General features: G+C 54.5%; 1 protein-coding gene across 1 annotated transcript in view; it reads right to left on the bottom strand.

Annotated features, from left to right (window-relative positions):
• The window catches only part of LAMC3 (laminin subunit gamma 3), a 59740-nt gene that overhangs the window by 9124 nt on the left and 35034 nt on the right, over window positions 1–15582 (bottom strand). Inside the window, exons 12-21 of the mRNA XM_058524308.1 lie at window positions 12662–12880; window positions 10832–11020; window positions 7688–7933; window positions 6692–6845; window positions 5881–6023; window positions 5201–5379; window positions 3706–3847; window positions 2505–2701; window positions 2039–2115; window positions 667–801 (exon numbers count right to left, since the gene is read on the bottom strand). Of these exons, the coding sequence (XP_058380291.1) occupies window positions 667–801; window positions 2039–2115; window positions 2505–2701; window positions 3706–3847; window positions 5201–5379; window positions 5881–6023; window positions 6692–6845; window positions 7688–7933; window positions 10832–11020; window positions 12662–12880 (1681 nt within the window). The remainder of the gene's footprint in view (window positions 1–666; window positions 802–2038; window positions 2116–2504; window positions 2702–3705; window positions 3848–5200; window positions 5380–5880; window positions 6024–6691; window positions 6846–7687; window positions 7934–10831; window positions 11021–12661; window positions 12881–15582) is intronic.

The raw sequence follows: 15582 nt of genomic DNA, 5'->3' as shown, positions 1-15582 counted from the left end.
AGCAGCTTTCCTGTGCTGTCTAGCTGTCCACACCCGCCCCACCCAGCTTCCCCCACCACAGGCCAGGCGGGGGTAGAGACCCTCCCCCGGCTCTCTCCTATCCCTTACCCCTTCTCAGAGAGCCAGCGCCTCACCCCTGAGAGTGGGCCATGTGACTTCACCCCATCCATGCTGACTGGCTCAGGGCTGGCCACCTGATCCGAACTGCCTCTGCCCGGGCTGCAAAGTCTCTCATTTAGGAAGTCAACTTGGGGTTCAGTAAGGTGTTGGTGGGTCTCCATTGACCCTTTGACCAAGAGGGATATAAGGGGGTCACCCAGAGCAGAGAAGCAGAGGCCAAGAAGGCAGCTGGTGCCCCAGTGGAGCTGCCCAGGAACCTGGGATGAGGCTGGGGGATGCTGCAGGGGGACAGGCAGATGCTGCCCTGAGCCCCGCTTGTTCAGGTTCTCGTCCCTTCTCTCAAGAGGCTTAGCTGCACCCCCAGGCAGGATTGGGTTCCTGTAACTCACCACCAAGCGGGCCCAAGACCCCAGACATCTCACCCCGCTCCAAAGACCGTCAGGACTCAGGGGAAGGAAGCGGGTTCTGGAACCAGCAGCCTCTGGTCGGGCTCCTTTGGCTCCAGGAGGCCAACCTGAGCTCCTACCCACACCTGGGAGGTCTCACCTGTCCTCCAGCTCCTGCTGGGCCTCCAGGGCCTCTCTGCCCTCCAGCAGACTCCAGAGAAGCACATAACTGGTGTTGGAGGCAAGCAGGGCCCTCCGAGCAGTGGCCTCGATCTTGGCAGCGGTGGCCCTGTGGCTGCACGAAAATACCCACCCAACCATCACCAAGAGCTCACACAGCAAGAGACCTGGGCCCAAAGCCACTGTGTGGTCTCCCACCATCCCAAATAGAGAACAGCCATAGGGCCAGGCTCTCTGCCTAACACATAGTGAAGACTGATGGAAAGGGAACCGATGGCCCTGTTCCTGCGATATACACTTTATGCCTGTTGTTCTGGCATAATGATTAATAGGGCCTCTTATCACAGATAAAATCCCAGTTTGGACAATAAATTATATGGTGACCCTAATAAAGACAGTACAGAAGAGAAACAGTTAAGACAACCTGGGTATGAATCTTGGCTCTATCACTTCCAAGCTGTGTATCCTTAAGAAAATCATTTAACTTCTCTGAATCTGTTTTCTCATCTGTAAAATGGGTCTAAAGCCCCTGGCGTATAGGTAAAGAGGAAAATCGCTGCAGATCCTGTGTTTTTAGGATCATAAGCTGCTTCTTAAAGGCAGTGGATAAAACAACCCAAAAGTCTATCAACGGATGAACGGATAAACAAAATGTGGCATATCCATACAATGGAATATTATTTGGTCGTAAAAAGGAATGAAGTACTGATACGTGCTGTCACGTGGATGAACCTTGAAGACATTACGCTAAGTGAAAGAAGCCAGACACAAAAGACCACATAGTGTATGATCCCATTTAGATGAAATGTCCAGAACAGGCAAATCTATAGAGACAGAAAGTAGGTTGAGGGTTGCCAGGGGCTGGGGAGGAGGAAGAGAAATGGGGAGTGATGCCTAATGGGTACAAGGTTTGTTTTTGGGATGACGAAATGTTCTAAAACTGACTGTGAAGACAGTGAATATAGTGAAACTATATTCACTATATTCAACTCCGTGAATACAGTGAAAACCGCTGAATTGTACACTGTAAATGGGTGCCTTGCATGGTACGTGAACTATATCTCAATAAAGCTATTATAAAAAAGCCAGTGGCTGCTCTCAGATGCCTTCAGTTGACCAAGCTCTGCAGCCCCCCACCCCCAGCAGCTCTGGGCTCATGCTGCCCTTCACACCTCTCCTTCCCATGGTGGTGACATTCTTCCCCTATCAGGCAGCTCTTGTACTCATCTGATTCCAGCTCCTGGGGTGGGGATACCTGTAGGGCTGACCCTGGAAGCCCCAGGAGAAGGGTGGGCTCCCTTCATGATGGTGTGGGCAGGACCTCACCAGGCTCCCGGGGACTGGGGGCTCACCTTCTGGCGAGGGCACGGGCCTCTGTGGCCAGGTGGCTCCAGTTGGTGGGCTGGCCAGGCCCTTCTTGAGGAACCACCTTTACAGAAAAGAGGAAAAGAGGAGAAAACTGATTGCCCATCCCCAAAGGGCTAGGGCCCCATCTAGCTAAATTATTGGGCAGAGCTGGACATGGCCAGTTATTTTATAAATGCTCAGAGCTAACCACAATGTCAGCATCCAGTGAGCGGAATCCCCAAATGTGGAAATAACAGTTATGATGCCTACCACTTGCTGGGCAGTCACTGTCCAGCATGCCTTGTTCTTTGCAAATGTTATCTCACTGAATCAGCAGAGGAGGCACGGTGTGACCCCCATTTTGCCAATGAGGAAACTGAGTGTCTCAGAGGAGGAAGGGGCATGCCTAAGGTCTCCAGGTCAACAGCACTGAGCCCAGGCTCAGCGGCGGGAAGGGGCTCCCTGGGGTACCAGAGACGCAAGGACGGTGGCTGCGTGCAGAATCTCCTCTTCCGAGGACTCCAGCGCTGCCTCTAGGTCTGCCAGCTGGATGCAGGTCTTCTCAGCCCCAGCCTGGGCACAGTGTACATTCCTGCTCAGCGCCCGCAGCTGCTCCCGGGCAGCCTTCACAGCAACCTCGAGGCCTGTCACCTGCTCCACGAAGGCCCCTGCAGAAAGCCCGCAGTCCAGGGGGTCACAGAGTGAAAAGATTTCACACTAAAGCTCCCACCCTCAGCGGTCCCCATTGGTGCCCTCCACTTCTCCTGGGCACAAGTGAACTCCATCACCAGGCCTGAGCTCCAAAGGAAGAGCTTCCCCTTTTTACCATCCAAAGGCTGAGGCCCAGAGAGGGCAAATCATGACCCATGGTCCTACACACAGGAAGTCAGCCACAGATGACAGACTGGAAGGAACCCAGGCCTTCCAGAGCCACAACAAGCAATTCCCGAATCTGAGACAGCAGTAACACTCCGCCTCGAGCCAGCTCTGTAATTCTCAGCGTGGCTCATTATGGGTGCTTTAACAGGCAGCATCCGATAGCTCTCTATTTCAATAACTAGTCTTGCTAACAGGTGCTCAGCTCACCTATGTCTGGCTGCTAAAGGCTGCTCATAAACATGAAATTTCACAAAATTATCAATTCGCTTTCAGTGATCCCTAAATTTCAGTGTTCCAGGGCCCAGTTCCACCTGGCTTTAGTCAAAGTGTTCTTTTTTCTTATTTACTCATTTATTTTCTATGCCGGGTATGTGACAGTGAGCAAAACGGCCAACAGTCAAGACAACAGGAACTTGACCTGTTCAGCACCTGGGACAGCGCTGTGATGACTACTGGTTGAGTGAGTGAATAAATGAATGAACGTAGCCCCATCCTTCCTGAGCTCACAGGCTGGGTGGGCAGGGGCGTGGGTACAGATGCTTCAGTCAGAGATGGATACTAATAAAGTTACAAAGTACAACTGGGCCAGGAACACTGGAGGAGGGGTCCATAGGGCAACTGGACTCCAGCCTGGAAGAAGCCCACCTCATCAGCGAGGCCAGCAGGCTCTCCCAGCAAGCGGGTTCTCCTGGGGCCGAGCCTGGAGCCCTCAAAGCTGAGACCAGACTGAAGGACTCCAAAGGGGGCATCGGACCAGCCAGCCCTCCCCTTGCCTCCCGGTCTCCCGCAGCACCTTGCAGCAGGTGGTGGCTCTGGTAGACATCCCCCCGTGGAGCCTCTCCCTGTAGAATGTCCAGTGGTCCCCAGGGTATGCCACAGTCAGACCCCTGCAGCCACCCCTCCATCAGGGTCAGCGTGGTCTTCAGCTTGGCAACCTGGAGGGGACAGAGATGGAACGGTGTGTGAGGCTGGCAGCCTGGAAGCTGTGCCAGGACACCTCCCCCTGGCGTCTGCCTGGCCTGCTATCCCCAAGGGTCCCCTTCTCCAAATCCTACCCTGGACCTCAAAGCTAAAGACACATCACACCTCTGAGAACCAGTCCTGCCCAACCCTCCGTCATAGCTGTCCCTTCCCTCTCACAGCCACGGCACCTGCCGGCATTCAGCCAACCACACCTCTGTCCTACGGAGGGAGGGAGGGAAGGGGGAAGAAGCCCCAGGAGGATCTGTCTGTCCTGTTCGCTGTCTTTCCAGGACTTGGCACAGAGCAGGCGCGCCCTGGAGACCTGCTGACTGCGTGAGTGTGCTGTGCAGCGTCTCCTCTCATCATATTGTTCTTTCCATCACGTGAACAGCAACTGCATTTATACAGCACTTGCCACGAGCAACCTCCAGCCACGCACCAGCTCATGTTCACCTTGTAACCACCCTAAGGGGCAGGGGCCACAGGTCCCAAGCCCTCTCCTGGGTTCCAAAGTCCGAAATACCACAAGGCTTTCCATTCCTTGTTTGATGGCAAACTCACGTTCAAAAAACCCTGAGTTCACTTGGAAGCAAAACTGTTTGGAACAAGGCTACTTGTGGTCTTTATTTACCCCACAGTGTGAATATTCATCTGTTTTCCTGCAGATCTATCAACGGGTTTGATGACGGGGGCTGGTCCAGGCGTCCTGGGGGCAGGGGGTACCTGATATTCGGCATACGCCAGCTTATCTTTCTACAGTACCATGATTCCGAAAGCTGGCCTCACTGGTTTCAGGTATGGGATTGCAGGCTTGAATCATCTCCATTTTGGAGTAGGAGAGACGCTTACCAAGGCTGCCTGGGCGCGTGACAACTAATGAGACTAGGGGGAGAGGAACCCCAGAGTTCATGGTCCTTACTCGTACACCTGCCACCTCCTTGCTGGAAATTCTACTTGTGCGGCAGAATGGGCAGCGCCCTCCTCCTGACCCTCCCCACGAAAGGCCATCTACGGTATCATCCTCATTGAACTTGAGAAAGTATGAGACCTCAGCCTGGGTGGTGGGGAAGGACACATGGTGATAGCCACTTTTCTCCGTCCACTCAAGAGTGAGGAAGGGCAGAAGTGAGGGTTGAGCCGCGTTGGTACAGACCAGACAGCTCGGTGGGCACAGGGAGAAGGCGGCCTGTGAGCCCGGAAGGCTTGAGAACTGTGGATGAGTGGGCATTTCCTGGCGCCTGGCACAGAGCAGGCACTCACTGGGAGCATGGAATGGACGGGAAGATGGAACGGGCCTGGACGGGGCCTGGACGGAGTGGGCTCACCTCCTCCTTCACCAGGGCGTAACAGGACGGGCACTCCTGGCAGTGTGTCCCGCCGGCCGTGAGGAAGAAGTTGTCCTGGCAGCGGTCACACTTGTAGCCCACGAAGCCGGGCCTGCACACACAGGTGCTGTTCTCGTGGCACTGGGCCGAGGCGGCGCCCAGCGGGGAGCACCTGCAGGCTGGAGGGGCCAGGGCAGGCGTCGCCAGGTGCTCTGATGGCCATCCCACAGCAGAACCCCCAGGCCCCCTGCGTCCTCACACCTGGCTGCTCCGGACCCCCCTGGGCAGCCTCAACTACATTCCTGTGTCCCTCCCAGGAGATTCTGATTCAGGTCACAGGTGATGACGACAGCCTGACTTATTTCAGTGTCCCCATGATCTGAGGACCAGCCAGTCCAACCTCACAAATGAGGAAACTGAGGCCCAGAGAGGTGACAGGATGGCCCCAGGCACACAGGAATTTAGCAGTGGAGTCTGGGACTAGGTTCTTGGTCACTCTTCCAAGGCCTCGGACCCCTGCGCCGTCCTCTGCTCACTCACTCCACATTTGAATGGCTGCTCTTAGAAGACCAGCCCTGCATCTGACTTTTCTCTCTCCTGCTGCAAGATCGTCTTCCTCTTTGCCCAGAAACCTCAGGCCCTACCCTCCGGGCAGCCCAGGAAGGACCTGGCTTCCTCACCCCGGCAGCCCTTGATGGAGAAGCCAAAGAATCCCAGCTGGCATCTGTCGCAGGCCTGGCCCTCGACGCCTGGGCGACAGGGGCACTGCCCAGTCTCAGGGTGGCACTGGTCCTCCTGGGAACCCAGCGGGTGGCACTTGCAACTGCGATGAGCGAAGGAACCGGGTCTGAGACAAGCTCTGGGCTGCTCCCAGCCTGGCCTCTGCTGGCTGCAGCTGGTGAGGGGCCTTCCTATCACGCCCTCTGCTGACAAGGCCGCAGCTCCATGTCAGTGCATGCCAAACAGCCTCCCCCAAGCTATGCCCCAGGAAGCACAGCCTCACAAAATGGTCCCTCCAAGAGAAAGGCTATGGGGACATACACATCCTGGAGACTATACCCCTCTGCTGGAAAGTCACAGTACAATTAGCATATTAAAGGCTCTGAGAAGGCTCACAAGGAATAAACCTGTTGCTTCACTGGGCATTTCCCTGGGGTCCTCCACTGTTCCCTAAAGACGCTATCTAAGGTGCTGCTGTGGCCAAAAGGTCACCAAGTGACGGGGTCACTGAGAAGGGAATCAGAAACCAAACTGGCCCCCTGCCCAACCCCTTAGGGCTGCTCTTGGCCTGCGTCCTGGGCTGGCAGGGCCTGAGTCTGACTTCCAGGGGACCGTGCCTTTGTCCCCCTTTGGTGCAGGGCACGGTGTACCTGGCAGTAGGCCCGGGATGACACATTCCAAGCCAGGCCCCCCTCTGGAGGCTCCCTGGTGCCTTCTTCCATCCTGGAGAGACACCCAGGGGAAGGGCACCCACTGCCTCACCCCACCCACCTCCGGCAGCCCCTCCCAGGCTGGAGGTCGTAGAAGCCGGGGCTGCAGTGGCCACAGTCCCGTCTGGTCACATGAGGCAGGCAGGAGCACTGGCCGGTCACTGGGTCGCAGGGTCTCAGCTCATTGACTGAGCCCCCCGGGTTGCAGCTGCAGGCTGGGGGTGGGAACAGGAAAGAGTGTTGGAGAACCACACAGGTCGAGCTTTGGGTGTCCAGGAGAGGCAGAGAACATGGGGAGCCCATGGAGATGACTCACATTCAGCCCAGACTCCTAAGCTGTTTCTGGAAAAGGCTTTAGGGCTGGGTTCCAATCTCAGCCCATTTTCTATGTCCTTGGAGAGACAGCCTAGAATAGTCGTGGTGGCAGATGGCCCCTCCGAGCCCGCCCTGCACCCTCGCAGGCTGGAGAGAAGGCCAGAGATATAGCCAGGGGGGCCACAGGCGGGCCCTTGCACCACTGTTTTGGGTCACTTGACCTGCTCTCCTGCGCCCCATAAAACAAGAGGCTGGCAGAGGGCTGACAGGTGCTGCGTAGACAAAGGGCTCAGGAGTGAGTGAGTTTGGGCAAATGCGGAGCTCTTCCCTGCAGCAGCTCTGGAAGCCTTCCAAGGGCCGATGCATGTGGGGGCCCTCTGAGACGGGGACAGAGGGCTGAGTGTTAACCCAAGCAGTGAGGAGGCACAGCCTGATTGCAAGCCCAGGGGCAGGACGGAGAGGTGCCACAGGCCACCTGGGACAGTCTTATGTGCTAACTGTGGAGTGAGTGATAAGCGCTAAATTATCAAGGCAGGAAAAAAAATCACAGGATCAGAGTTGGTAAGATCCCAAGGCTGAAGGAGACCTTGGAGAAGAGCAAACCCTTACGCTTTCTGGACAAGGGACAGAGAAGGTGAGGGATCTGCCTAAGGCTGCACTGCCTTGCAGAGTGGCCAGCTGGGTCTGGTGGAGAAGGGGCCCACTGTGCCCCACCCCGAGGGTCCAGGAGGTGGGTACTCACGCACGCATTTGTCTGCGGGCCGAGGGGCCAGGGCACTCCCATAGAAGCCTTCCTGACAGCGCTCACAGTGGGCACCTGTCGTGTTGTGCAGGCAACGCAGGCAGTGGCCAGAGAGGGGGTCACAGTTGCCCACGGCGTTGGGGTCTATATTCCCGCTGCACTGGCACTGCTGGCAGGGCTGGGGGGCCCCAGAGAGCCCCTGTGGGTCCCCGAAGAAGCCATCATCACAGATCTCACAGCGCCGCCCTGGAGAAGCGAGAAGGCTGTGTGTGAAGGAGCAGGCATGATGAACGCAGCCTGCTAGGCCCACAGGGGGTGAGGGTGGGTGTGCACCAAAGCAAGGGTCCCCAGGTCTCCTTGTGGAGCAGAGCACGGGCTCCGGCCGGGTCAGGCCCACCTGGAGCCAGGGCTCGCCTGGGTCATCAGCTGGCTGTGTGATCATGGGCAAGCCACTGCACCTCTCTGAACTCGGGCTCCTTGTCTGCAAAGTGGGGACAATAATGGAAGCTACCAGAGGCGGCTGTCACGGTCTATTCATCATCATCACCCTCATCATCATGTCATCATCACCCTTCTCTTCACCATCGCCATTCTCTTCATCAGCATCTTGATCATCATCTTCATCATCATCATCCACCATTTTCATCATTATCGTCATCATCATCATCATCTCCATCATCTTGACCATTATCATTGGCATCATCTTGACCATCACTCTCTTCATCCTCATCATCTTGACCATCACTCCCTTCATCATCATCATCTTCATTGTCACCACCTTCACTGTTATTGTCACCTTCCTCCTCCTCTTCCTCTCCCTCTTAGCTGGGGCTGCTCTTTCACTTGTGGCTCCTGGCCCCTCTACCATTCCTGCCTCTCATGGTCTCTAAACTACCTTTGGACTCACACCTGCTTCCTGGGTTTGAACTGGGGTTGCCTCCTCACGTCCCAGCCCTCAGGGCTGCTGTGAGTCTCAGAAAAGACGCTGTGTGAACAGGCTTTTGGAGGGTCGTGGCCTGGAAAGTCGAGTCTGGACACAGGTGTGGCATAAAGGAATGTAGTGCACCATGTGCTTCACGCAGTGTCAGCCTGTTCTTGGTGCACACCCAGCTCTCTGTGCGTATCTGCATGAAACAGACCGCCAGGGGATCCACAGACCTGGACAGCAGCCATGGTCCCCCATGGGGCAGGACGATGGGTGCATTGTCTTCTTGCTCTCGCGCATTTTCACGTTCCTCTTTACACCTCTGCAGACGGTTTTGATTGTTACAATGAGTATGTACTTATTTTATAATTTAACAAATAGCTACCGTCTTTGTGAAAAATAGTTTGGGCTCCCTGTGTCCTCAAAGCTCATTGGTCCAGTTGAACTCAAGTTAATATCACTAAAGGCAGGCAACCTTGAAAATGGAGACCAGGAATACTAAGGGAGAAAAGGAAAAAGTGGAAAGAAGAGGAAAGAAAGGAAAAGACAAGTCTGAATGGAGTCCAGGGTGGAGGCCAGTGCTGGCTTTGGGGCCTCAAACAGAAATGCAGTAAGACAGGCGGGGAGGAGACGGAAGCCAGGCATGAAGAAGGTGGCCCCACGGTTAACCAGCCATTCGCGTGGAACCAGGTTAGGACAGCTCCCAAGGCTGAAGGTAGCTGGGAGGTCCCGGGAGGGCTGCTGAGGGGTTGCGACGGTGGGCAGGTAGGGATCAGGACTTGACCCCGGTCAGTCTCGACTAGATTGTCCAGGTGAGCTTTCTGCGTGCTGGGCTCGGGCAGGGCCCGATGATTCCGGTGTGATAAAGACGGGGCTGGCACAAGGCGCCAGGCCTAACATCTACCCCAGGCATTCCTCCCAGGGCGGTCCCTCTGCACACAGCACTACTTGCTCCCCTGAAATCCTCCCTCTGGTCTCTCTCAGCCTGGGTCAGGCTGAACTTCTCTAACCGTCCACATTCTCACGGAGTGGGCTCCCTCGTGTCTGCACACCAGGGGAAGCCAAAGCCAGGAAGTCAGGAATGTGGGGAAGGTTATGGGAACGGAGAGGCAGCATGATGGCGGGGTGGGGTGCAGGGTCCTGAGGTGGGACCTCGCTCCCTTGGTTCTTCGGTTCCCTGCTCTGGGGTGTCCCCCCAGCCCTGCTGGCTGCTGGCTGTCAGGGAGCTGCTGTCAGAGCAGTCCCAGCCAAGCAGACACTAGACAGGACCAGTGTAACGGGTTGTCCTGACGCAGCCACGGGTACCAAATGTAGAATCCGGTGTCTGGGAACCTGGGGAACAGGATGCTAAGTGAGACAAGCCAGACACACAAGGACAAATACTGTACGATTCCACTTACATGAGGCACTTGGAAGAGTCAGATTCAGAGAGACAGAAAGTGGAATGGTGGGTGCCAGGGGCTGGGGGCAGGGGGGACTACTAAAGAGTCATTTCATGGGGACAGAGTTTCTATCTGGGATGATAAAAAAGTTCTGTGGATGGATGGTGGTGATGGTTGCACAACACCGTGAATGTACTTAATGCCACTGAACTATACACCTAAAAATAGACAAAATGGCAAATTTTATGTTATGCATATTTTGCCACAACTTAAAAAAATTAATAACAGAATATACAAAAAAACCATTGAATTATATACTTTAAATGGGTGAATCATAGAGTATGTGAATAATACCTCAATAAAACTGTTTAAAAAGAGTCAGACATCTAGGACAGGCTGCAGTCCTGGGGTAGGGATGAGGAGCAGGAAAGGGCTGGGGACAGGCGCATTCCTGCTTCACACATTATCTGGTGACATTTTTTTAAAGCTGAAAGTTCAATGAGAGGTTTTCCACCTTAACTGTGTATCAGAATCAGCCAGGGGACTTGTTAGGAATAAAGATTCCTGGGCTCCATCTCAAGCCACTAAGTCAGGCGCTAGAGAGCCAAGGCCTGGACACGGGGATTTTCAAAATCTCACCTGGATATGCTCAGCGGCCCAAGTTCTGCCAGGAACCCAGAGCAGCCTGCGGCCCTGGCTATGGGGCTACACACGGTGTCCCTCGAGGTCAGGCCTGCCACTCCTAAGCTGGGCCCGCCCTCCTCTGTCGCCCTCCAAACCCAGGACGCCACTCCTGGAGCCCAGGCAGAGGCGGGGCCCAGGGCATGAGCCACTCACCTCTCTGGCCCAGGGGGCAGTGGGTACACACCACCTCCGTGCTCTCTGGGATGGTCGTGCAGGCTGACTGGCCAGGGCATGGACAGGGCTGGCAGTCGTCGGCTTGGCCTGCGAAGGGGTTGCCATAGAAACCTGGCAAGCAGCGCTCACAGGATGGGCCCTCGGTATGGTGGCCACACAGGCAGACCCCTGTGGGGCAAAACAAGCACCTGGTTACCACTGCCTGAGCCCAGAACACTCCAGAGACAGCCGGCATCCTAGTGGTGGGGGTCACAGAGCAGAACTAGGGTGGGAACCTTCCATGACGGAGGCAGAACAGCCCAGGGATGAAGAGTCCACCCTGGGGTCACGTCCATCACCTACTGACCACGTGAACCTGGGCCAACCATTTAACATTCCATGCCTCAGTGTCCTCACCTGCAAAATGGGCATAACAATGGCTCTGACCTCAAAGGGCTTTCGTCAGGATTCAACGAGACCATGCAGTCAATGTGTCTCTGGCACATAGCATTATTATTACTATTGTCACTATTATTTTGTATTCAAAAACCTATAACTGAACCACCAGGCAACACAGCTGGGGTTTTCTCTGTTTTCCTTTTCCCCTTCCTGTGTGTCCTCTTAACTTCAGGGACCAAAAGTGAAATGGACACAGACCAGGATACACGTGGCTCCCCGTTTATGGGGTCTGTGGGTTCCCAGAGGCTGCCTGGTCTCACAGAATGGAGCCTCCCCTCTCCCACCCACTGGTTTCTCATGATGGGGGATTCTGTAAACCCCCTTCACCAGCCCCACAGCACCTGGAGTCTGCTCAGAGCCTGGCGCGCTGGGGAAGGGAGGCCCCACTGCCAGGGATTGAGTGAGGAGCCTGGCTGAGACGGGGTTAAGCCAGACCACTACTTCCGGGAGCTGGGCTGAGGTGAACAGGGGAAAGAGAGGGAAAGGGGGTACCGTCACCCTGCTTTCCATTGTCCCTGCCTTGGCCCGGCACCCACATGCTCATCACTCCTCCTTCCACCCAGTGTGGGCAGCAGTGGCTGCTGTGCCCATTGACAGGCGAGGATTTGCCCAAACTGAGGAGGAAGTTGTGGCATGGCCAGGGGCTCTGAGGGATGACAAACTGGTCCCGCCTCATGAGACAACTCTGCTTCCTCAATAGGGCTTCCTGGAGCACTGCATGGAAGGACTATGAGGCCTCATCTGGGCTCGACTAGTGATGCCTGCCCTGGGCACAAGAAGGGGGGAGGCCCATGTTGCGTGTGCTTGCCCTCCCTGGCTAGTCTGCTGATTCCCGGGCTACTGTCCCTTGTCGGCTCCAGCATCAGGTCTGAGAAAAGCTCAGCAGGTGTTTTCCTTCTCAGAGACCCCACCTGCTCCAGGAGAGCAGCAGGGCACTGCCCCTCTCACTTCCTGTGTGAGGCTTGTGGTGCGGGGTGGCTAGTGTCCAGCCCCGTCCAGCACCTCCTGGCTGCGTGACCCTGGGCAAGGTCTCTCTCTGGGTTTCCTCCCCACAAGTGGGGATGAGCAGCCGGTAGTAAACTTGTGGGAGGAGCAGCTCTGCCACCTACTGGCCATGTGGCCTCCCTGTGCCTTAGGTCCCTCACCTGTGAGATAGGACAGTAATGGTCCCAGTACAGTTGTTTGTAGGATTCAGTGATGCTCTGTATACAAAGGTGCCTAGCACGGGGAGGAACCTGATGACACTGTTTTATCAGTATTGTTTTAGTGATCACTCACACACACACACAGCTGACCCTGTTCAGATTAGTACGCATCTCGTATTCTGGGTGGAGCCCAGGTGACCTCAGCACGGGGCGCTGGGAGACTCACCTGTGTTGGGGTCACAGGTGCCATGCTGGTTACAGGTGCAGGGAACACAGTTGGCATAAGGACCCCCTAGCGGTATCTCCCTCTTGTAACCCAGGGCACAGGATTCACAGAACTGGCCCCTGTACCCCTTGGGACATGAGCAGGTCTCCACCCAGGAGGCTGGAGGGGATAGGCCCCGCTGGGCCGACGTGAGCCGGACCTCCATCAGGAACACCTGGCCTGTAGAGTGAGAAGAGAGGGTTACACGCACACCTTCTCCCCAAACCTTCCTATTCACATACGTAACAGGTGAAGGGTTATCGGCCCACGTATGTAAAGGCAGCCCATGGATCAATTATCATTTCAAAAAACAGTCAGATAAAGGGAAGAGGAGAAATGGGCAATTTTTAGGACAAGAAATAGATATGGCTGGAAAGTTTACAGAAAGACATTCAGTCTCACGAGTTCTTAAAGATATGTAAATTTAAACAACAGTGATACGATTCGCACCCCTCAGATTGGTAAGCATTTTAAAGACCAATACCAGTGGAGGAGGGGGGTGTGGGGACCTCCGCATGTGGACGTACAAATACAAATCGGGAAGTTCTGCTTCTAGTAATAGAAGGGCAGCTCCTATCAGACCAATCTTCCCACGGGAAACAACCAGAAACTCTGGGCAAAATGCAAAAACCAACAATCTGTAAACCTGGAGAACCACCACCGCGGGCAGATAGCGAAGGAGGTGGACTCTTGTCGTCAGCACATAGACTGGTACGGCCTTTCTGAAGGAAAATTTGGCAGCACGTGTCAAAATTTAACCTGTGCCCTCTCTGACCTCACTCTTCCATTTTGAGGAATCTGTCCTTTAGACAGTTACACAAGGATGCAGAGACCTTTCTGGCAGCTATGCCCTGCTGCGCTGCTTGCAATGGTGAAAAACTGGAAACCACGTCAATGTCTACAAACCGGGCATGGTTAAACTTTATGGAGCAGCTACCCCACGGGATGATACGCAGGGACACAGACAGCCAGCCCCTTCGATGTGCAATGACACGTAACAACCTCCAAGATATACTGTTGGCTGAAAAAAGCAAGCGGCAGAACGCTGTACTGTGTGATCACATTTCTACACTAAAAAAACACAGATGTGAGTACACGCACACAGAAAGGTCTGGAGAGAGAGGCCCCAGAACGTTATCAGCGTGGGCAGGAGGTCTGAGGGGTGAGGGGAGATGGAGGGTCAATACATCCACGGTCTCGCCAGTTCATCCCCCGCACCCAGGGCGGGCCTGGCATAAGCGGCACCTTGTAAATATCTGTCAACAGAAGGTTGAGTGATTGACAGAAGGAAACGCTGGAAAGAGTGAAACCGAAATTCCCGCAAGGAGCCTCAGCAAGGGGGCTTTGGAAAGACCTGGGGAGCAGGGGGCTTCTGGGAGCATGGACAAGGATGGTGCCAATGAAGGCAATTCAACCACAGCTCCAAAGAGGAAGAAGGCACTGGGGCGGCAGGGGTAGTGGTTACAACCCCCAAACCTTGGACTTAAAGGGGCCCCAGAAGGCTGGTCACCTAAGCCAGAGGTTCTCAGAAGCAGCAAAATCACCCCTGGGAAGCACCTCTGTGGGCGTTTTGGTTGTCATCATGATGGGGAGGTAGGGCCAGCGAGGCTAGAGGCCCTGACACACACAGAAACTCCCCCGGTGACTTTCTCGTGTCCTGCTGGACGCTGAAAGGGCAGAAAAACCCCTCTGTACACATCTGAGCCCAGACCCCAACTCCACTGCACATCAACACAGGTATCTGGAATGTTTAAGTGCATATGGAACTGTCTAGGAACGCAGGCGCCACGTACATGGAAGGAAGGCTGTGCTCTGTTTTGTTCAGAATTTTCATTCACCATTTTGGAAATCATGTCACCATCCGGCTTCTAGGATTTTAGTTACCATCACACACCCTGTCCCCTCTGTGGCCCCCCTCTGTAACTGCCCCTCTCACAACGATCCAGCAAACATTCCCATGTAGTTGTGATTTCTAAATGACAAACAGAAAGGATTTAAGGAATAAAGTCGATCATATCCAGCTGGACACGTGACACCTGGTTTTGAGCTTCACCCACAAATGAACGGTTGCTCTGCCGAGTGTTTTTCCCCCAACGAAGCGATGCAACTGTCAAGGCTGAGCAAACCTTTCAAAAGAACCACACTGACCAAGGCAGAGAACTGTACCCCTGCTCACCATCCCCTTGCCACCTGTGACCGGGCGAGCCAGCCGGCTTCTTCCCGCGACGTCTCCCTCTGTGAGTGCCCCCTCAACACTCCTCAGATAAGTCTGCCCGGTAACTGCTGATCCTAACCTTGGATTTTATTCCAGCATCAGCCGTCCACGCCTCTGCATTCACATTTCCTTGCCCTCCATGCACATAAATGGCCTCTGAGCTTCTTGTTTCTCCTAAACCCAAACCTATTCATTACAGGGGGGGAAGCTCTGACTAGTTTGTTATGTTGTCCAGTGTGGTCATGTCTGAGCATTTGGAACCATTTGGAATTCATATGATGATGATGATTATTATTATTTTGCTCGAGGAAGATTAGCCCTGAGCTAATATCTGTTGCCAATCTTCCTTTTTTTTTGCTGAAGAAGATGTGCCCTGAGCTAACATCTGTGTCCATCTTCCTCTATCTTGTATGTGTGACGCCGCCACAGCATGGCTGACGAGTGGTGTGCAGGTCTGCACCCGGGGTCTGAACCCACAAACCTGGGCCGCTGAAGCACACCAAACTTAACCACTACGCCATGGGACCAGCCCCTGATTATTTTTTTATATCATTTACTTTCCTTTTGTTTATTCTGTATAGTACATGATTTTTTAAAACTGTGTCGAGGTAGGTTATAATATCTATGAATTCCATCTCCAGATAGTAAAGTGGTGTTATCTACGAAA

The sequence above is a fragment of the Diceros bicornis genome, chromosome 28, assembly GCF_020826845.1.
Source record: "Diceros bicornis minor isolate mBicDic1 chromosome 28, mDicBic1.mat.cur, whole genome shotgun sequence".
In the NCBI taxonomy this organism is placed as follows: domain Eukaryota; kingdom Metazoa; phylum Chordata; class Mammalia; order Perissodactyla; family Rhinocerotidae; genus Diceros; species Diceros bicornis.
Note: the sequence above shows the minus strand (reverse complement) of the source record. Positions and strands in the feature narration are given on the sequence as shown.